The sequence below is a fragment of the Emydura macquarii genome, unplaced genomic scaffold (genome assembly GCF_026122565.2).
Source record: "Emydura macquarii macquarii isolate MOO-44397 ecotype Brisbane River unplaced genomic scaffold, CSIRO-AGI_Emac_v2 contig_3122, whole genome shotgun sequence".
In the NCBI taxonomy this organism is placed as follows: Eukaryota; Metazoa; Chordata; order Testudines; family Chelidae; genus Emydura; species Emydura macquarii.
Window position 1 is genome coordinate 63,143 of NW_027133259.1, and position 23,403 is coordinate 86,545.

Consider the following 23,403-nt stretch of genomic DNA (forward strand, 5'->3'; position numbering starts at 1 on the left):
AAGGTGTCCTACATTCCAGATGAGTGCCCTGACCATTGGACTACTAGGGAGGCATGGCACCACCATGCTGTTTTTGTGAATGGCACCTGAATCCCATTGTGAATCTAGCCCAAACATTTAAAATGTTCTGTTTTGGAAATCTTGAAATGGTTCATTTTGACACTTTCATTCCCCCCTCCATCTCAATTTTTCTAAATTGACACAAATTTACAGAATGTTTCAGTCAATGCAAAGCTGCATTTTTCAGCCAAAAAATTTAGCCTGGCTCTACACCTAATATCCATCAGGAAAATAGGCACTCTCAAATTAGTTACAACACTGAGCTTTAGGGACAATTGAGTACTTCATGTGCATTGTGCACAGCAAGTATTGAATACAATAAATTAGATTCCATCTCAGTCATTCCGAGTTCAGTGTGCTACCAAAATAAACTCTCCCTAGCTTTATTTAGATGAATTGTATCACATATATCTCAAGATTTCAATACCAACTTACTGCTGTTGTTCAAGGTCTAGTACTAGAACTAAAACTATCAGGTTTTCTACCAACATCTGTGTAAAGAAATAGTCTCATTGAGCAGTGGATCAATCTCCCATCCGGAAGAAAGCTGCCTTTAGACAAAAAGGGCCCAATCCTGCAAGTAGAACTAGTCAAAAAAACTGGGTTTGTGTTTTTTGTTTTAATTTTCCAACTCCTTTCATTTGAAATTTGTTTCAATTTTTTCAGGAAAATTCCAAAATGAAACTTTCAAAAATATTTTTTGAAAACTGAAACCCTTCCCTTTTCTTCCTTTTTTCTTACTGAATGAAATATCATGAACGCCTAGGTCTTCGCCTGCCCCTTGTGTCCCCACCACAAGTTCTGTTTTCTTCACTCTAAAACTTCTCCAACTTTTGAAAAGTTAGGGTGGCAAAATGAACTATGTCCCTCTATAAGTTTTCAAAAACTGAGGTAATTTTGAAAAGTTATAAAGGTGAGAAAGGGAAAGAAAACCCCCTAGATGATATTCTCTCCCCCTACTCCCACCAAAAAGTGAGGAAAAAACACCCCAACACTTTGACAAATTTTTGTTGCTCAAAAATCAAAATGAAGATTTCAATTAGAAATGAAGTTTTGTTTAGCTTTGAAATTTCTTGTCAAAATATTTTGATAAAAATACATTTTTCCAGTACAAATTTCACATTCTAACCACCCCATTTTTTAACAGGTAAATGTTTCAGTTGAAAAATATTTTAGTGAGTAGCTCCATCTGCAAAGTGCTAAATGCTTCCTGCAAGATCTTAAATGTCTATATCTACTTATTTCAATGGGAGGTGAGGGTGCTCAACCCATTTAAGATTGCCCAAACCTAACAACGTCATGACAGCGCACAGAATAAGGTCATTAAAGGATACTCAGCAAAACCATCTGCATCTCTTCACTGCTTACAATGCCTCCCCCACTCTGCTCCAGCCACTCACTTGTTTCCCTTCCATTTCTGGTTTCTTGCTAAGTAAAGAGGATGGATGAACCTCCTGAGGCTCTCAGAGGGACATTGTTCTCTCTCTGGATCCGGGCCCAGACCACGTCTCTCTAGGAAACCCAGAATAAACATGAGAAAGAGAAACTATTATTGCAGCTACAAAATGCAACAAAAACACAAAAATCCACAAGAATTAAAGAAACCAAGTGAAAGTTGTTTTTAAAAAAAAATTAAATAAAAGAGCATAAGGAATAAAATCAAGCTCCTTACCTCTTCATGCATCCCTACCCAGACCTGCCTGTACTCCCCATATTGGCCAACCCCCCACCCTCAGTTGGCTGCAGCTCATGAATCATAGCAATTCCAAATGCGGGGATAGAGAAGAGTACAGTCACTATCCCTCATGGTGCATGTGCAAATCTTTGCCCTGGGCAGAACCATTCAAAGTATCCATTGGAACAAACCAAAACTGCACAAAGTGCAAATACAAGGTATAGAACACAGGTATTATGCATCTGCTTCTGACTCTTGTTTTGGGAATTATGTGATAGTCTCACCTATCCCACTGGCTCTGCAATGCACATAGAGTGCTGTAAAACAGGATGACTAGTGTGGCTGCACAGAGCAGAGTTGCAGCTGGCGTTGGTTCAATAAAATTGCAACAGTCTCTTTCTCCAGTGCAGATAGGGCTCAGTGAGGCAATTTAAAGAAAGTAGCAATTCACTTGTTTATCTTTTAGGATATATCCAAGACACTGATATGAAAGGAAGGGAAAGACTCCAATAGTAAACTTGATTCAGTTAAATAAATTCTTCTCTTCTGTTCTCTTCTTACATTTGTTTAACTTTTGAATAATGTATTTGTGAATTAATTTAGTGTTTATGAAAGTTTGGGGCTAAGGGTGAAAATCAACATCAGTGTCAAGAGCCCACACAAGGTCTACACAATGTTGCTCCACTTAAGCCTCACTTTGAGGAAAAAAGTGGTGCTCAGATTTTACCAATAAATATTTATATGATAGTAATGTACAAAGACCCCAGCTGGAATGGAAACTCCATTGTGCTGGCCACAGTACAAAATAATCAGAATAATCTCTTCTTCTTAGGGCTTCTCCGGACAGGAGTGAATAAAAACCTAACTGCATTAACTTGGTGCCAAGCATACTACAGATATGTGCTGCTTATGTTTTCCAACACAGTTCCATAAGCATATTTCAGTCCGGATCTTCTGTTCCTCTCTCGTTCTAGTCCTGAGGCTCTACTGAGCAGCAGAGACTGCCAATCATGCTAAATCATTGCAAACAGAGACATGAAAAAACGGGTGCTAGGATGAGACCACCAAGTATATTTGTGTCTGGAATGAAAATCAAGATTCAAATTCCATTCTCTGAGGGTGAAAGTCAAGCACATTAATTTCACCTCATGTAGCTAATTAGAAAGTCCCCTCAGTTCAGGCTCTAGCTGGAATGTTGTGGAATGTTGTTCTAAACCTGTGTAACAGACTCACTGTCCTGAGACTTGTGGTTAAAAATTACAGCCACAGCGATTAGCCAGCAGATATGTGACCAAACTTGTCTGTGGAGCTTGTCAAGTTTGGGTGTGGAAGGCAGGGGAGTGAGAAGGAATGGGTGGGAGAGTTAGACAGGGATTACTTGTGGTTTCAAACATTTCCATGATTAGACAATGGATTATTATGTCTCCTGTTTTGCACTGGGATTGTCAACTGCTAAAATGTGAGCTACAAAGAGTGCATCAGGTGAACACTGAGCACTGAGTTAGCTAATAGACTGTCTGTGCTAATAATAGGTTCATACTGTGAGACATTTAGGAGGCTATTATGTAGCTTTGTGGCAGGGGCAATCTTCGAAGAGTATCAAATCAAAATTACTTTTATACAGCAAAGGTACACCTAATGGTATCTCAAAACTTGGATAGGTGGAGAAAGTTTTTGTATTCTTTGACCATGCACTATCCCTAAAGATAATACAGATGCACTCTACCTCTACGAACAACCAACTAATTCCTGTATTCCACAGGGAAAATATATAATTGTATATGAAGCATGAAAATGGGACAGCAATGTCAGTGCATGCCAGCCTACCTACATACCTTCAGTTTAGTAGATTCATTTACAGCTTCTTTAACTAACGATTTATGAGGAGTATTGAGAACAGATCTTTATTTGTAGCCACTGTTGGATAAATTAGTTGCTGGATTGTGCTGGATATATTCCAGAGGCCAAGTTCATACATTGTACCGTCTCAGAGGTAACTGGTGAGGCACGGTGTATTATACAGCTAGTCATCCGATATTCATCAAAACTAAGATGTAAATGTAGGGTCTCATATCACTGATGCAAAATTGATATTTTTTAATTGGAGAGGGGGTGGATGAGGCCAGGATGATTATGATACTAGAAGTACCGCAGCCTATTTGGTAAATTAGTTGTACATTTGTTTAGCATAGGCAAAAATACAGACCATTCACTAGACATAGGGTGGAGTAGGCATTGGGGGACCTACAGTGAGGAGAAGGTTGGTTGAAGGTTTTGCTCTGGGATGGAGGCATATTCCCTTTTGTCTGTATTTGAAGCTGGCCTCTTCATTGTTCCTCATCAAGTCTATCCCAAAATCAGGTGATCACTGTCAGCACTAGGCTGAAAACTACCAGTTTTGTTATTGCTCATTGTTACTGAGCACCAACAAAGTGCTTGGTGCTCTACAAATGAATAAGAAGACATCACACCTTCCCACTGAGAAGATTACAGTCTAGTTCAGGCACACACAAAATGGATCAGACACCAACAGAACACAGTTTGGCCACATGAGTTACAGGAGGCGTTAGGGATCTTGCGCCTAACTGAATGGCCTGATTTTCAACAGTGTTGAGCACCCAGCAGCTTTTATTGATTTATGGACTTAGGCATCTGACTTAAGCACCCATTTTTTTAAGTCATGACCCAGGTGTTTTTTCAGCAGAGGAACAAATCTGGAAATTAAATGGCCCCCTTACCTCCTGCTAAAATCTAAATGGTTCCCACTGAAACACACAGATCTGGCTGTAAGGGAGAGCTGGTCCAAGTTCCACTGGCAGACAAAAACCACTAAAACTAGCAAAGGACTGGTTTCCCAAAGAAAGAAAGGAGAATTCATATCAAGTTCCTTCTGTTTTTAAGTTATAGAAACCACAACTGTGCAATTGCAGCAGGATGGTGTTTATTGCCATAATGAATCAAAAGTTAATACAGAAATGACCTTTTACTTTAAAAATATGTAGACAAGTACTGCATATACTTTGTAAGGAAATGTATTCGGTGCTGCAGTTCACCGCCAGTGAACCAGCCAGTGTTGTCACGGACAGAGAATCTGAGCTGGTGATCAGGGCTGCCAGCTCACAGCTGTCTGCAGTGTAAGGCCCAATACGACTGCACAAGTCACACAGCCTTATGGATGATACTGCAAATAGAGTACTTGAAAGTTTGAATAAAAACTTGTACAGTTTCAAAAAAATAATGAATTAGTGCAAAATTGTTTCAATGTGAAACTTCATCTCAGAGTTTTAAGCAGAAATAATTACTTAAAAAGCAGTAGGTGTCATGGAAATCTTTCTGAATATGCTAGGATAACCAATGCGTAGATAACGGCACACATCTGCAGATATTCATCCTAAAAATAATTTAACAGCCTCAGCGAGAAGGAATTAAATAAATCAGGGGGAAATACCCATGCATTGTCACAGAAAGCCTGGGGCCTTGTCTGAATTTCTTACCAGGCTGGTGGAAATAATGGAGTACAGAGTTCAAGACACTCAAACTAACATCATAATTAATAGCAACACCTCAGAAGTGGCTAAATTCACCCTCTAGAGTCTATAAAAATTACGTATGAATCCCAAGAAAACAATGGCTACTTCAGACACCTTCTGGCACTCCATAGTGGGGAGACTGGCTGGGAGCACAAAGTTGTTCCTCTGCACAGTTTCACACTCTGCACTTTCATAAACACATGCACACACAAACACAGACTTTTGTTTTGCTGTGGTATGTAACATACTGAATAAATCAGGGGAAAGTAGCCATGCATTGCCACAGAAATCCTGAAGCCCTGTCTGAATTTCTTATCAAAGTGGGTGGAAATGATGGAGCACAGAGTTCAAGATACTCAATGTAAAACCATAATCAATAATAATTAATAGCAACACCTCAGGAGTGGCTAAATCCATCCTCTAACAATTACCTATGAATCCAGAAGAAACAACAGCTACTTTGGACACCTCCTGGCACTCCACAGTGGGGAAACTGGCACAACTGTTGTTCCTTTACACAGCTTCACACTCTGCACTTGCATAAACACACACACTTATTTTGCTGTGGTATGTAACCTATCATTTAAATAATTTAAATCAGCTTCTGTACCAGATGATTGGAAGATAGTTTATGTGACACCAATTTTTAAAAAAGGCTCCAGAGGTGATCCTGGCAATTGTAGGCTGGTAAGCCTAACTTCAGTACCAGGCAGATTGGTTGAAACTATAGTAAAGAACAGAATTATCAGACACGTAGATGAGTATGATTTGTTGGGGAAGAATCAACATGGTTTTTGTAAAGTGAAATCATGCCTCACCAATCTACTAGAATTCTGTGAGGGGGTCAATAATCATGTGGACAAGGATGATCCAGTGGATTTAGTGTACTTAGATTTTCAGAAAGTCTTTGACAAGGTCCATCCCCAAAGCTTCATAAGCAAAGTAAGCTGTCATGGAATAAGAAGGAAGGTCCTCTCCTGGATCAGTAATAGGTTAAAAGATAGGAAACAAAGGGTAGGAATAAATGGTCAGTTTTCTGAATGAAGAGAGGTAAATAGTGGAGTCCCTCAGGGGTCTATACTGGAATGAATACTGTTCAGCATATTAAGAAATTATCTGGGAAAAGGGGTAAACAGTGAGGTGGAAAAATTTGCATGATACAAAACTACTCAAGATAGTTATGTCCAAAGCAGACACTGAAGAGTTACAAAGGGATCTCACAAAACTGGGTGACTGGGCAACAAAATGGCAGATGAAATTCAATGTTGATAAATGCAAAGTAATGCACATTGGAAACCATAATCCCAACTATATATATAAAATGATGGGATCTAAATTAGCTGTTACCATTAAAAAAAAAGATCATTGTGGATAGTTCTCTGAAAGCATCCACTCAATGTGTAGTGGCAGTCAAAAAAGCTAACAGAATGTTGGGAATTATTAGGAAAGGGATAGTTAATAAGACAAATAAGATAAGATAATAAGAAAATATCATAGTGCCTCTTTATAAATCCATGGTATGCTCACATCTTGAGTACTATGTCCAGATCTGGTCATCCCGTCTCAAAAAAGATATATTGGAATTGGAAAAGGTACAGAAGAGGGCAACTAAAATGATTAGGGGTATGGAAAAGCTTCCATATGAGGCTAGATTAATAAGACAGGGACTTTTCAACTTGGAAAAGAGATGACTAAAAGAGGATATGATAGAGGTCTATAAAACCATGACTGGTGTGGAGAAAGTAAACAAGGAAGTGTTATTTACTCCTTCTTATAACACAAAAACTAGGGGTCATCAAATGAAATTAATAGGCAGCAGGTTTAAAACGAACAAAAGGGAGTATTTCTTCCCACAATGTTCAGTCGACCTGTGGAACGACTTGCCAGAGGATGTTGTGAAGGCCAATACTATAACGGGATTCAAAAAAGAACTAGATAAGATCATGCAGGATAGGTCCATCAATGGCTATTAGCCAGGATAGGCAGGGATTGCTGATTGCCAGAGGCTGGGAATGGCCAATGGGATGGAACACTTGATGATTATCTGTTCTAGTCATTCCCTTTGAAGCACCTGGCATTGGCTACTGTTAGAAGACAGGATACTGAGCTAGATGGACTATTCATCTGACCCAATATAGCCGTTCTTATGAAGTCTGTGGGCTTGCTTGGACTCCTTTCGGATAGATGTATTCCCTTGCCCTTATGTCTTCCCCATATTATCTTGCACCACAAAAGATGATGCAATATCATTAGGACATAACACCAAGGACTATGCCAACATCAACCACCTAATCTGGTGTGCTCCCCCCTCCTATTCTGATCTACCTTAGCCACTGGCTACATTGGATTTTTAGATAAAAAGGCTGAGAAGGAAGATGCTGCTGTCACTACTGCATGTAGCCTTGTTACTAGAGCCTTTTGTCTGGTTTTGTTGATTTTTATTTTCTCCCATCCTGTTTTCCTTTTTCATATTTTGGGGGTTATCTTGGAATTTAATATAACTGAATTTGTCACTGGTTTGCTCTGCAGAGGAATCTTTATATGTTTGCACTGTACCTACCACTGGGCCCTGATTCTGATCAGGGATCTCTGAAAGCTATTACAACACAAATAATAGATCATCTTCTATTGAGCTGTAGGCATTGGTTTTTCTGCTAGCTGTCATGGTATGGTGTTTCCACATTTTGTGTTGGGTCCCAGTTGGGTGGAGGGTCAGGTGGTGGACATTCAGAAACTACAGAGACACTTAGATAATATGACAAAAGGCACCAATATAGAATCTAGATAAACAATTTGGCAGATCTGGCATCTTGGTCATACAATGGCATCTTTTTTTGCCCCATTTCCCCCTTCTTGAATCTTGTCCTTGCTTGCAACATTTGTATGGTAGGACTAGACTCTCTTGGCCCTGCTCTGGAGAATATCCAGCTGCGGTACTATATGACTGTGTGAAATGATAATGGGGAAATTAGTCTTTCATGATAATGGGGAAATTAGTCTTTCATCTCTCCCACAGATCACCCATTCTTATCCAGCCTATGCTGGTTATGACCAAAAATTACTAGACTCTGTCAGTCATGTGATTGTGAGATGAGCTTGTTAGTCTCACATCTCACATTTTGTCAGCACTCAGCCAATAGACGAAGGATGGAGCAAATTTGGAGATTATTTTTTAATCCTTCTTCAATTGCTCTTGCCGAAACCATACTCTTCTCAATTTGTGAGTTATTGCAGGGTCTGCTCCTCAACCCCTAAGAAAGAAAACAACTTTCAAGTCTGTGCACACTCAATTTGAGTGCTGATGCTGCTCCTTGAAGAAATGCTCTGACCTTTAACATATTTGCCTGCAAGGGCTGCATGCCTAAGTGAGCATAATAAAATAATTGAGACGCAATTATCTCTCATGCTTATATCTGGGCTAAGGAAAAAAGAATTCCCCAAATGCAGTGAATTCATCTTTCAAGTTATAGGAATGAAAGACCAAAGATTATGTGATAGATACATACTAGGGTGTAGCAGTCTGTTGTATGCTGAATGCTAGGCAGAAGTTTCTCTCAACGTGCTATGTAAATTCAGGGTTTTCCATTTGAAAAATCAAACAACCTATTTTAATTCCCCACAAAACCAGTTTTAAAGGAATGTTGGGAACAGCCTGCAGTTCTTTCCAGGTGTCAGTATTTATGGATGGGAAAAGGAATTGCAGGTGCATCATCAGGAATTTAATTGAGCAATTACCATAAATATCCCACATTCTGATGCCACAGAGGCACTATTAGCCCAACTCCTAAGTCATCAGGTAAAAATATTAACAAATATGTAATATGATCAGACCCACCCGTTACTGCAACCCTACTAAGACCTGAGATGAACCATGTCTCACATTTAGTTGGGAAGGTAATTAACCTGCTAAACAGAACAATCTGAACAAACTGTGACCATCTGGAACTGCTAGAGAGAACAGCTGCTGGCTCATTGTGTTCACACAGTGTGAATTACCCCGAGTTGAGGATTCTGGATGATAAACAGGAAAAAATGAACTATTAACTATATAAGACTTTTCCTCCAGAGGCATCTCAAAGGGCTTTATAGTCAGCATACCCCCACACCCACCATTGGAATGCAGCAAGCTCTGGAGTGGAATGTGGCAGGCATTTTTTGCTAGCACCACTACATTACACCATAAGCAAGAGGAAAAGACCTATGCAGTGATGTCTACAACATTGTGACAATGGTGAGGTAGCTGGTGTGTTGTGACTGCTGCTTATTATACTTATCATAATTTTCTTCCTGTTACATTGTGCTACCTCCTGCCCCCATCTGTTTGCCTACCACAGTGGTTCTCAACTTTTCCAGACTACTTTCCAGACTCCCTTTCAGGCAAAAATTTAGATGAGCTGATATATCCCTGAAAGATCTCTGCATATCCCCGGGGTATGTGTACCCCTGGTGGAGAATCACAAGCCTAGCACAATAGGCCATTGATCCCTGACTGAGGCTGCAAAGGCACTACCACAATACAAATAACTATTAATAACCTTTTCGCCAATTGACCCTCCTGATGGAATTTACATGAAGAGAATGAGATTATCCGCACTGAAGTTTGACTAGTGCACTGGGATCAACACTTCCATTTTGTGCCTTGTGACCCTTATCAACAGAAATGGATTTCTTGTTTCTTACCTCTCATCTGAAAGACATATCAGGCAATAATTCATTACAGTCTCATAGGATAGACTTCCATTTAGTCAGTTCCATTTACTCATGAATTTCCAGCACCAATGCCTACATACAACACCACTTAGCGTGAAGACCTTCCGTCCTAGCTAAGATTAGTATTCTTGATCCAGAAGTGAACTGGAACATTTGACTTTTATTCTACATGCAGCTTCATCAAAAATCTAGTAGGATGTTCTAAGCAATTGCTTCCAATTCCTCAGTTTTCTCTGGAGGATTGGAGAATATGTCATCCAGGCTTCCTCATTTGTCCTAGTTTATAGCAGATTCCAGAAAATGGGTATATTATATTATAGCACTGAGAATTTTGAGTAGGCTATTGTTTCATTGGTATGTGTTTTACATCAGCTGTGTGCATCATCTTTAACACGAGCACCTTCTGTCCATTTTATTTAAAGATGAAATTGGGTTGTGATTTTCTCTGTGAAATGGATCTGTTAGCTGAATGTCATTTAGAAATTATTTCCCATGCAAAGCTCTCTGAGCACGTTGGTCATCTCCAGTGGGCAGAAGTCCTCTCGCTGCTCTGTTGAGCTTTTAGGCCCAGATTCAGCAAAGGACTTAAGCCCCTGCTTCCAAGTCCTTTACTGGATCGAGTTTTTAAAGTTCCCATTACCTTTACACCTATGTTGTTGCCTCACTGTGTGGCAAGCATTGCAGCTTTATCTAGCATATGCATCTCCCTTGTCTCTTCCTTTTCTCCCATCCCTCTTCCCTGCACCTGTTTAATGAATGCAAACCCCTCCCACTTGTCTAAAGCAGAAAATCTACAGACCAAGAAACATACTTCTCAGTTGTCCAGCAAGCTAGACTAATCCCTTCACATTACAGCAATGAAGCTAATTCTGCTGATGTGCTTTGCTGGCTGCCTTGGAATAGGATGGGCTGTTCAACTGTCCAGTTTAGACAAAATCTGTAAGTACCACATTTCTATTCCAGCAGTAGCAGCTACATTGGGTTTTATGCTTTGAATTAATATATTTATGTTTAGTACTGCTCAGCTGAATTAATGCTGTAACAGCACAACCAAGGTTTAGATGAGCAGGAAACAAAATTGCAATATTTAGTTTTATTTCAGATGTTGCTATTATTATTTATGTAGAGCGGTACATATAAGGAGTTTTACAGGCAAATAAATGTCTGTATTAAAAGATATACTTATTCCCATACGAATCCTTGATTATAAAACATAATTCTATTTGGTTCAGAATTTTGAACTACTTAGGACTAAATTCTGCCATCATTTACACCAGCATAGGTCTGAAATATCTCCATGGACTTCAACTTCCACTGACATAAGGTGGGCAAGAAATTATACCTTTTTATAAAGTTCCAGAGGGGTAGCCATGTTAGTCTGTATACAGCAAAAACAACGCGAGTCCTGTAGTACCTTAAAGACTAGCAAATTTCTGCGGGCTTAAGCTTTCGTGGGCTGCAGCTTTCGTGCATCTGACGAAGTCGATTGAAGCCCACGAAAGCTTATGCCCACAGAAATTTGTTAGTCTTTAAGGTGCTACTGGACTCTCGTTGTTTTTACCTTTTTATAAGAAATTTACTTGTATGCACAGCTCTGTGCACACATATGGCATTACATAAAACAATAAGAATAAGGAATAATAATAAAGTTAAAAGTTACTCTGGATTTACACAGGTGTAACTGAAGAAAATAATTTTGTCCTTTAAATCTGATATTTGTGTGTGCTGAACAATGAAAAAAATTAAAACTCCATGCTTCATGAATAGGTCAAAAGAAATCATCTACATTGAAGCCAAAATAAAAACTGGTACTAGGAAAGTACCAGAACATATGATCTCCTTTCTCCTGTAGTTTGTAAGAAGAAAGGAAAATGTGCCTGAGAAGTTGTTGGTAATGTCCTGCACCGTCTTATTACAGGGGAGATAAATAGTGCTCATGCTTAAGAGAAATGTGTAATGTCACTACATTTATCTATATAAGCATTTCAGTTATGACTCCAGTACAAGTAGAACAGATAGAGGTCCTATTATTCTTTATAGGAGTGTGACATTTTTAAGGTCAAAGACACCTACTCTTGATCCTTTCCTTCACCACTAATTCAGCATTCATATAGGTCTTAATTTTCAGCAGTCATTGGAGCTGCAGGCGTTCAGCACCTCTGAAAATCAAGTCCACAGCATATTTCATTATGCATAATAACATGTTCATTTAGCACTTAATCCAGTACTGCCTGAAGTCAATGAGAGTCTTTCCATTGCTTTTAACAGGAGTTGGATCAAGTCTTTGATGTACGTTCTTTAAAACTCCGATTCCTTCTGAATGAAAGGAGGTATTGGAATATAATGTACTGTTAGTATTTCATTAATAGCATTATTTAATTTTACATTTTGGGCCAGATTATGCTCTGTAATACACAAAGTAAGTCCATTCAAGCCAATCAAGTTGCTCTGAGCTTATACACGTGTAACTCAGAGCTGAGTCCAACCCTTTGGCTCCAGCCCTGAAGTCCTCAAGGAAGAAAAATTACATAGGAGTTTTGCCTAAAGACTGAAAGATCAAGGTTTTCAGTATAACAAAATAAGCACAATTGAAATCAGAGTGCCAGTGTGGGTGAGATAATCACTTTTACTGGGCCAACTTCTGCTGGTGAGAGCAGCTTTCGAGTTACACAGAGCTCTTTTTCAGATCTGGGAAAGGGACTTCCAGTGTCACAGCAAAATGCAGGATGGAACAGATGCTGGGAGTTCCTTTCCTAGACCTGAAGAAGAGCTGTGTGCGTACTGGTGTACCGAAGGTATCCGGTGCCTGGGGGCCAAGCCTACATCTGCTTCCCCCGAGGCCTCACGCCCTCCCCCACGCAGGGCAGGACGGGTCCTGGTGCCGCCCCAACTCCCCCGGGGACGGGGGGGACGGGGGGGGGGATCATCTGTAACTGCCCGGGTGGAGGAGGGCGTGAGGCGCAGGGGTGTGTGCGCAAATTCAGGCTTGGATCTGCCACCCCGCTCTCCCTGTACTTACCCAGCACGCAGCACCCACCTCTCTCCCTGCAGCAGCAGCCCTGCAGCCCAGCGCTGGCTTGGATGGGGCAGCTTGGATGGGGCGGCCTCACCCCCACAACCTGGGGGAGGGAGGGTGCCGGGTTGGCCCTCCACAACAGCTGGAGGGCACACGAGGTTGAGGGGTGGCTGCTCCCACTTTTGCTCCTGAGCTCCACCCACCGCACATCATGAAGGGGGTGAGGCCGACCCCGTCCAAGCCAGCGCTGGGCTGAGGGGCTGGAGCAGCAAGTAGGTGCGCTCCAGGACAGCCTTTCATGGAGGGCAGAGAGCGCAGAACTGCCTTCTGTGCATCGTGAAGGGCCAGCCCGGAGCCCCCCCGCAGGTCAGTGCCCTTGTCCACCCACTACCCCATTGGTACACCACTGTCTCTGTATACAACCAGATTCTGGTCCAATAAAAGATACCACCTCACTCACCTTGTCTCTCTAATATCCTGGGACTGACACAGCTACAACTACATTGCATACAACAATTGAAATCCGTACATCAGAATGCAAAAAGAAAAAGAATCAGCATTATAACAAATGTCCAGAGGGCATGTAGAGAGCACAATGAACTGGCTCACATTTCATCGGTATCCAGGCTGACTAAAATGCCATACCAGTTCTTCCAGCAACCACAGGAGAGTCTCAGGCTTTATCTCAGATGTGGCTAAGGAGAATACTGTGGGTTAAAGTCACATGTACAAAAAAAAGTCATTTCTTGTATTACTAAAAGTACATAAGAGGGTTAAAACTGAATATTAAGGGCCTAATTCTTCACTCTGTGACATTAGTTTTAGGCCCAGTTCAGCAACATACTTAAGCACGTGTCTGACTTCAGGCATTGAGTAGTCTCACTAAAGTCAATGGTAATATTCATGAGCTTAAAGTTACATAGCCTTAAGAACTTTGCTGAACTGGGGATTTATGTCAGATAGTTTTCTGGCCACAGTGTCAGCAGAAAATCTAATTGACTTTCCATTAGTTAGGTTGTCTATTCACACTTTGCATTTCATTCATCTTGGAGAGTGAAATTAGACTAGATCATTCATTTTTCTTTGTAGTCCCTTTCTAGTCAGTTTCACTTTCTGGTTCCTTTGCAGTGACATTGTAGGAAATGTCTACAGCCTGGGCAAAACCCATTTAAGTTAAAAGATTTACTTAAACAATTTATATATCAGGTTATTTAAACAAAAGCTAAGTTTTAGACTAAAGTATTTGATAGTGTCACTCAAAACTACAAGTTGAGTTCCTCAAATTCACATGGTATAAAAGTAGATGGAATAGTGTGCATCCTCATATTGCAATTTTAAATTGTGTGATAAATGTGTGCTTAAAGAGGCATCTGGCATGATGAGTAGTGTGGACTTGCTGACTTGACAGTAGTTGGAAACCCATTTTCAGAACCAGCTTAGCTTTCTACTAGTACAGATAGGGCTATCATCTTCTAAAGGAATGCCAGGCCTACAGTTGTTGACAAAATAGTCAAATCCCTCCCCTCTCCAGAGTGGGCATCTCTAGCAATCCTGTGCCACTGGAACGGTCCTTAGGAGACTGTTCCAGCTGTGGAAGTTAGAGCAGCCCGGTAGCTGCCTTAACTTATAGCTAACTCCAGGATGGGGGTGTGCTGAAAGGTAGTATAAAGCTACCTTTGCCTCCCTCATTGACATTGGTGAGAATTGAGTTCATGGTGTTTTGAAAAGTTACCTTCTCTTCACTTTTATAAAAACGTCTGTTTTTGTTTTGTTTTGTTCCTCGTATCTCCCAAATGGCTCCACATTTGTTTTTCTTGCTAACGAGAAGCATTTTTTACTTGTTTGGGGGCATTACTGAGGAGGAGGGATGTTATTAAAAAGATACAAAGAGCTGTTTTTAAGTGTATAAAGGCTGATGCTCAAACTATCTATAATATTAATGTTTATAACTACAAATGCTTCTCCATATGACACCCACATACACAGCTTGAAAAACTAACTTGCCCACTGCAAGTAAGAAATTTTCCCAGATGATTATCTACAACTTCTGAAGAATCTAAGCTTGCTTTATTTATTTTATTGTAAGGGTTCTGGCCCTTTCTGGTTGTGCAGAAAATCTTCCAGCTGTGAACAGAATGTAACCCACTGCGGCGCTATCTTCTTAAATCTTTCACAGCTCCCTGAAGCCTCAATAGAGTGAAAACTGACCATGTCAGTTTTCCAGCTGCTGCTCAGAACCATGTGGGCAACAATTAAGCTGACAAGAATTAGCTCAGTTTCATTCTGCAGCTGCTTGGGAAAGTAGTGGGCATAAGCAGTGGCAGGTGCTGGAGCTATATGCTAAGAGGAAGATGGAAAAGCAGAGCCGGGGGAGAGGCAGAGTAGCAAAACTCAGCAGCCAGAAAGCTGAGGGAAGAGCGGAGCAGTGGAGGCTTTACTACCCCTCATATTCCTTCACCACAGCAGCCAGGAGGCTGAAGGTTAAAATAGAAGGAGGCTCTGAGAACAGAGGGAGTGAACAGTCAGAGGAAATTTTCCTTCTCCTTTCCAGAATCAGAGGACTGAGTAGGGTTCAAATTTATCAGTGACATACTACCCAGTGGTTGATAGGAAAGATGGGGCTCCCAAATGGATTCAAGGTACAGCACCCTGGTAGGAATCCCAGCATTCTCCTCTTTTTCAGTAGCAGTGGGAGAGAGGTTGGTTTCTCACCTGGGCTCTGAATTTAGACTGTGGGAGCCTCGGAGCTTTTGAGTTGGTGCTGGGGCCACAATTAGGGAAATGTAAACATAGCTTTAAGCCACCTTCCTCTGCCTCCAGGGGGCCCTGTGTTCAAGGTAGGACTGGAGTAACAGAGAATCCGGCCCTGTATTTTTAAAATTGATTATTTAAAAATGGATTAACAATTTATTACAATGAACACAGTGTGTTACTGTTCAATTCCTTTCAATTGCAAAGTTGTGGCTTTGGGGGAGTGGCAGCACACCTCTTTTTCACAATGGGTAGTAGTCTTAGGTTAGTAGATGTTTATGTTTTTCAAAATAGATATATAGCGCAATAATTATATTATCAAAGGGGTTGTGGCAGAACACAAGAGGGGCCTCTGCTGCACCCCCAACCACACTCCCAGAAAAGAACTGGAAACCAGTTTGGTTACTTTAGTAGTTAATCAGAAACCGTAAGTTTCATGGGTGCATTCACCTAATTAAGATAACTAAGATTCTCTCCTAAACGTTTGATCTTGTTCTGTGATTGCCTGTAGCATTAGAAAAGAAAAAGAAAAGAAAAGCACAAGATAAATAGCAAAGCTGTTCCAAAACTGACCATCGGAGCATTTGTACTGGGGAAAATGGCTTTTCAATTAAATGGACATTCTAGTGAAAACTTTTCCATTTTGTTAAATAATTTTGGGTTTTCATCAAAAAAAAAAAAATTGAAAAATGTCAATAAAAATGAAAATATTTTTGTGTTTCCAGAAACTTTTCATTGGATGGAAAAAGCTATTTCCCAACCAGCTCTAATAAATATATTATATCCATTTGCTAAATTTCTTGGGCATCATAGATTTACATTGAGAAACATTTGCTCTAACATTATCTTTTTTTTCATTTCCAGCACTGGATTTCCTTCCAAATGCGAGCATGATTTTAGCCACAAGAATGAGTACATCTTTCATTGTTAATATACCTAAGTGTATTCCTTCCTCCCAATTCACACCCACCATGATTAGACCAGCGGTAGCAGCTGTTGGTGATAAAGTTGCTATGCCAGGTACCACATATTCTTGATTTTTCTCTTTAGATGTGTTGATTCTTTTAGCTTGTCATTATTTTATTGGTTATAAACCATGACAGACTAACACCCTAAAAGGCCAAAGTCCTCCAGACATCCACTGAAGACCAGGCAGAGTATGAGCAACAGCACTGAAAGCTTCCTCAAAATGCCTCAATGATGTGACTCAGCCATGTCTTAGAAGGACCATTTTTATGTGCGATGGGGCAGTTTGATCTCCATGCCCATCATTCCTTGCCCTTTAATGGGGCTGTCAAAAAGCTGGACAATTACAGCTGGATAACTTTTATATATATATAGCCAGCTGTCCAGCAGGAACTAAACTAATACCAGCAGGTAATGTCTCAGAGTCTGCTGCCTTCAGATAACAATGACTTCCAGTCATTACTAGTACTAATTCTGGTTGGATTTCAGTATTGAATTTTTGAGTGGAATCCAGGCTAGTTTAAGAGAATTTTCACTAAATATTTTTCTGTTTTCCAGTCAGTACTTCTTGCCAGTAGCCATATTATCCAGTCCATGGCCTGTAGGTATCCACACTGCTCAGTCCATACACCTACTGTGGCTCCTGGGTAGTCACGATGATATACTCTGAGTAGTTACGATGTTGCTTAGTCCGTGCATGATGGTTGTGCTGTGTGAGTTATGTGCACACTACAATTTTGGGAGAGAAAATCAGTTTCAATATTTAGTTCTATTTTCACACCATACCTTCTTCCCTCATTAATACAGACAATTAGGACTAAGTGGGCACTTTACAATCTGTTCCTGGGAAAGGGGCAAGACATAGTTGTTCTGGCCCAGGAGTAGAGAACAGAGACTAAATTATGTCACATAGTCCCAGTTCAGACTCTGCTTCCTGGTTGCTCCATAAATATGGAGTATGTAAGCTGCGCCAGCCTTTTCTTGCAATCTACTTCCCCCTCTGCATCAGTTAATCCTGTGCCAATGCTCTACACACTCCTCGCCTATCTGCACTGGCAAGGGAATAATACCACCAGGAAGGTTACTTCCCTCATACATTGCCTACACAGGGGAAAGAACGGGGCACCTTATGGTTCCTTACTCCCCTGAAGGGATGCTTGAGCCCTTAGATAATATCTTAAAACCACAGTGTCACTAACAGGTTATGGTCTTGCTTCATTGATTAATCATGACCAATGTGCAGTTTTTATGTTGTCTTTTTTCTAGCTGTGACAGACACTGATCAGATCAAATCCCTCCAAGCTTCCTCTACTGCCCAAGTTTACTTCGCAGGAGAATTCAAGAGTGTCTCATGTAGGATCGCTAGGGATCTTGTGCAAATGGACATTGATGATGGGAACTACAAGCTGACCACAGTTATAGGCTACCAAGTGGGGGTAGAAGTGTGTGAAAAAACTAAAGGCCCCTTCTGCAATCGAGCCCTTCAGCCATCATCGAGTTATAGGTACTGTATGAGTCAACTGAAACAAAAATGCATTCAGTAGGGCTAAAATATTAGATTTTGATAAGTCAGTGCTCTTATACAGGGTGATGCTGGCAACATGAAAGCATGAGAGGATTTTCTTTCTCTAGCACATAAAAAAAAAAAGAATTGACTATTTGGTTTTGGTTTTTATAAAGCATGCTAGGCTCAGAGTTGTTTTCTTTCCTGGGTAGTTTAGTCATTTTAGCTATAATTCAGGAAAGGTGCACTCCAAAAAAATGCAACTGATTGATTCATGATCCTTAGCGTTTAATACATTTTGTTTAGACACCCACTGAGACCAAACACAGTGAGATGAACCTTTCAGGTGGAAAAAGCTCCACAACTACCTTAGGGCTGAGATATTCAGGGGAAGGCAAAATGAGGGCTCCTTTAAAAAATATGTATACACATTCAGGAATGGGCTCTTATGTACACAGGGACAAATTCTGTCCTTTGGTTCCAGCCTATTCGCAAAGTGTCCAGAATCTGGGCATAACTGCTGGGTTGAGAATACAGCTAATTAGGAATTTTTGGACAAAATATTTTTTCATTGAAAAATGATGACTTGTCAAAACTGAAACTTCATGGGAATGGGTCAGTTTTGACAAATGTGTGAACTCAAAAAATGTTGAAAAAAGTTTTGAAATTGTTAAAACATCCCGTTTTGACATTTTCGAAGGAAAAAAAAATCAGTTTTCTGGTCTGAAACCCCATTTAGTTTTTAAATTTAAGCTAATCATAGTATATTTTTAAAATTTAAAAAGTCAATCAGAAAGAAACATTTCAAAATGACTGAAACAAAACATTCTGATTGCCCCAAACAGACTCCCCACATATCTGATTTGCAAAAATTTTGAAAGTCTGACTTTTTGTCCCAGTTCGGGATAGGAACATTTTTCAAAATCTCAAAAATTTTTGCAGGACAGAAAAACCATTACTCACACAGCTCTAGTTAAGAATTCCACTGATAGGCAGTGGGGTGGGGATTCAGAGCTGGCATAAAGCTGGCAGACCTGGCTCCCATGCCAACCAATCCCCCCTCCAGACTAAAAGGTGTTTGGGAATTGAAAGGGCTCTGCACAGTGTCACACTGTCTACACAGTGCAGAAATGCATACTAGAGGGGTGTTATTTCTAAAATGCACCAAGGTGTTGTGCTCTAACTGGCTAGTGTAGACCTTGTCGGTGTTAACTAAAAGTTCCCTAGTGCACGTTAACTGAGTGTTGTTTGAGAAGATCTGTATGCTAATGCATACAAAGGAGCTTTTAGCGTGCATTAGCAGGGTCTACACAGGCCAGTTAGTACACAACACATTGATGCACTGTATAGACAAGCTTTAGAATCCATAGCCAACTGTTGCAAGTTAGAGCAGTCCCATACCTATTCTAATTTATGCTGAGGCTAGGGCAGTTTAACAATTGAGAAGGCAGTTTCCCATTTTGCAAGTACTGTATATATGGGCATCTGAGTGCACAATGCCAGCTTGTGAAGATGCAATCGCTGCATGCACTGTTTTTCCTTTTTTCTCATTTGCACTGTCTTCTGAAAATCAAAATGCTCTATGTAACGCAATTCATTATCTTTAGAAAGCTTCCTTATTACCAAATACCATAAGTGATAGTTCATAACATAAAGTCAGAAAAAAAGAAAAGTTACAGGTGGAGAATGAGGGCCTGATCTAAAGCTTACCGAGTTCAAAGAGAGTCTTTCTAGTGATGTCAGTGGGCTTTGAATCAGGCCCGTAAAGCGACTCAGAGAGAGATTAACGAGAGAATTCCACTTTCAGGTGAAGTAAGAATGGAATGTGTAGATAGAAGAGTGTGGGAGAGGTGAATCCAGGGAGACTTTTGAAAAATGAGGAGTTTCCTAGGTGGGTATGAAATAGTGACAGACCTAACCTAAAACACTAGGTCCAAAAACCCTCCTTTCAAACAAGGGTGAGGTTTAGATCTGAATGCCGATCCAACATTTTGGACGTGGGCCCATCTTAGTAAGGAACCATTTCAGATAATGGTGGGATGGGAGCAAGATGGTCCTACTTTATGAAGAGAGAGAACAGGTTGTGACAGCAGTTTTTTACCATAAAAGAAGTTTTTGCCCTTGTTTATGTTGGAGCAATATTATTGTAGGTTTAAAAACAAAACAACTGAATGGAACAAAATACAATGTATTTTGTATGATCCTGCTAAAGTTAATGTCTAATGTATATTCTTTTTCATGCTTATTTAAGGGTAAATTTCTTTATTCTGGATGAAAATGCGGTAATAAGAGCTCACACAGGCTGGTCAGATGCCATACAAACGAACAATGGTGAGTCCCTAACTTAGTGAAATAGTCACTTCAGTCATTCTCATTAAGCTCCTGTCATTTTGAGTCATAAAATCACCCATTTACACGATAATAAGCTGCTCTGTGAAAGGTGTTTTAACACTAGAGCCTTTCTTTGTTCAGTTCATAGCACTGTACAAAAACAGCTTCATTGCTACTTGTAGCTGCACTATCTAGATCAGTGGTCTCCAAACTTTTTAGGTCACCCCCACCCCTTGCCCCTGTCTGCGCCCCTGCATCCCTGCCCCAGGTGGAATTGGGAACAGGGCCATGGTCGGGGCCAGGGCTGGGAGCGGGGCCACGGTTGGGGGCCAAGGCTGGAAGTTGGGCCCGGGGCTGAGTTGGAAACAGTGGCCAGGGCCAAGGCCAAGGCCAGGCCAGGCCAGGGCTGCAGCCCTGGAAGGGCTAGGGGCCAGGGACTGAGGTTGCGAGCGGGGCTGCAGAGGCAAGAGGCCACACCCATTGGGGGCTGGGCAGGGAACAGTGGCTGGGGGCTGGGCACCAGGTGGGGAAACAGTGGCTGGAGACTGAGGCCAGGTGTGGGGCTGTGGTGACTGAGGCTGGGAGCAGGGCCTGGCTAGGAACTGCAGCCGGAAGCCAGGGCCATAGCCTGGCCAGGGGCCGCAGCTGGAGCTGAGGCCGGGGCCACAGTTGGGAGGCAAGGAGCAGAGCTCGGGGCTGGGTGGTTCTCCCTCCCCGGTTGGCCCTTGCCCTGCTGTGTTTGTGTGTAGATGAGGCCAAAGCATCTGAATGCACCTAAAAACCACATGCTTACATGTCTAAATAGTATTACTTACACCCTCACACTGTGGTGCAAAAGGGAAACATGAAAATCTACCATAATAGCTTTAACTCCCTAAATATTTTGTCTTTTACATTTTAGTGACAAGCTTCACGGCATATGATGGGTCATTCGAAGGGCGGGCTGGAGGAATGATAGTGATCACAGTACTGCTTTCTGTTGGTATGTTCTTGCTGGTAGTTGGCTTAATTGTAGCAGCAGCTCTTGGAGGGAAAAAATCATAAATCAGGCAAGCCAAGATTGCCTTTCTGAACAAAAACTTCTACAGATCTGAATGAACTGCTTTCCAGGGATCAAGAATATTCTACAATAATGAGAACTGCATTAAGGAAGGAACATGAAAAATTAAAAATAGTATAAATCAGAATTGAAGATGTATGATGTAACAAGTTTAAACTGTATATAGCCTGATTTACAATGTGACAATTTTTACATCAAGACTAATATTAGAGTTGGGCCCAAACCCAAACTGTAGGTCTAAATAACCCTGACATTTGGCTCCAAGTTGGCTTGGGCCTTTCTCTACCTAAAGTGCTTTGGTGCCATAAACTGCAATCCATTGTCAAGAATCTGAGACATTCAGTTAGGGAGGTGTGTATCGTATATGCCACAGTGCATGACTTAATTCTAGGAACAACATTTCTGAAGGTGCTTGGGCAGCATCTTAACACATCTGCTGTGTTACTGATTGCATGGTGTGCAATGGTTGATTATGGGTGCACTGAGGGCTATGGCTCATGGCTTGTAGTGAATGTCTATTTACACCCATGAATCAGAGGCCACCATCTTTGAGTTTGATATTTCATGTTGGCTGGACAGAATATATGGTGTATTGTGCTGACTGGCACAGGAGGTGATTTTAGATGCCTGATCCTTAGAGATGTTGAGCAGCTATAACTTCCATTAACCCAACTGCACAAGCTTCTCATTGATATCAATCAGAGCTGCAGGTCCCTGGTGTCATGACACACAGATCTCAAACCTAGGTCTGCAGAGGCCATGGGAACCACCACACTCCAACCCTCTACCTGGCATCCGGCTGATAATGGCTTATCTGGGACCCATGAAGCCCAGCTCCAGGTGAGGCTCCACTCCTGAGGTCCAATTGGCGGAGCCACGGAGCAGCTGGTTGGCCCACTGGCCCTACTTAATGGAGCAGAAAACAGGAAGCTGTCTGAACAGCTGGGCTGCACTCTGCTTGGGCTATGTGCCTTGTGCTTTCTGCTCCCTGATTTCTTGGCATCTGACTTGTGGTTCCGGTTTGTCTTCTGCTTCTGACCTTCTGGTATCCTGACCCAGCTGACTCTTGTGTCCTGTCTTGTGACTGGACTCTGACTGCAATGACTAGGTCTGGCTGCCTATCACCTGTCTATGACACCCAACACCCCTTAGGATCAGGCACTAACACTGTATTGTAGATGTCCTCAAGAGTTTCAATGCTTTATAAATTGATCCATAGTGACCGTTATTCTCCTGAAGGGTTTGTGCCCGTGGCCACTCTGAAATTTTTCACTTATGCTAATGAAACTTGTCAGGTAACCACTAAAAGTGAGCTGAAAGAGATTTTATTGCTTTGAGCTGAGAGGCCGCATCTCAGCAGTCAGAATTTGCTTTGGTGTTTTGGCAACTACACTCAGACCTTTGAAGTTGTCCAGCTGCGAGCCCTCAGAGGTGTAAATATTTTCAACTAATATTTTCAATATAAATGATAATATCAATAACAAAATTTTTTTTTTTTTTTTGAGTATCTGGGGTGGTTACAGATAAATTTAATTTAGTGTAGAACTGTGAATGACACCATGAGTGATGGAATTAAAGACTTAATTTAAAATAGAATAGTTGGTTAACGCAAGTAGGAATTATGATATAACCATACAATGCATTTTTATACTCACATTCCAAAATTAAATGGTGCGTACAAGGGTGAGGATTCCCTGAATGAGAAGAATGGGTAAATAATCCTCTCTCTGATGGTGGATGAGCATGCTGATCTAAAATTAATGTGCCACCCTTTTTAAAATAATTTACAACAACACTCTT

The 23,403-nt window shown here is 41.1% G+C and overlaps 1 protein-coding gene across 1 annotated transcript; it reads left to right on the plus strand.

Annotated features, from left to right (window-relative positions):
- The first annotated feature begins 10,807 nt into the window (after positions 1 to 10,807).
- On the plus strand, positions 10,808 to 22,097 carry UPK2 (uroplakin 2). The gene is made up of 5 exons (XM_067531073.1): positions 10,808 to 10,914; positions 16,607 to 16,762; positions 17,975 to 18,212; positions 20,464 to 20,543; positions 21,445 to 22,097. Exons 1-5 carry the CDS (start codon positions 10,833 to 10,835, stop codon positions 21,585 to 21,587), a joined length of 699 nt encoding a protein of 232 aa, XP_067387174.1. The 5' UTR covers positions 10,808 to 10,832; the 3' UTR covers positions 21,588 to 22,097.
- Positions 22,098 to 23,403: the final 1,306 nt, after the last annotated feature.

Coding starts and splice junctions, on each gene's coding strand:
- UPK2 (XM_067531073.1), top strand. CDS start 10,833: ATGAAGCTAATTCTGCTGATGTGCTTTGCTGGCTGCCTTGGAATAGGA. Junction 18,213..20,463: donor CAGCCATCATCGAGTTATAG/GTACTGTATGAG, acceptor TGCTTATTTAAG/GGTAAATTTCTTTATTCTGG. Junction 20,544..21,444: donor TGCCATACAAACGAACAATG/GTGAGTCCCTAA, acceptor TTTACATTTTAG/TGACAAGCTTCACGGCATAT.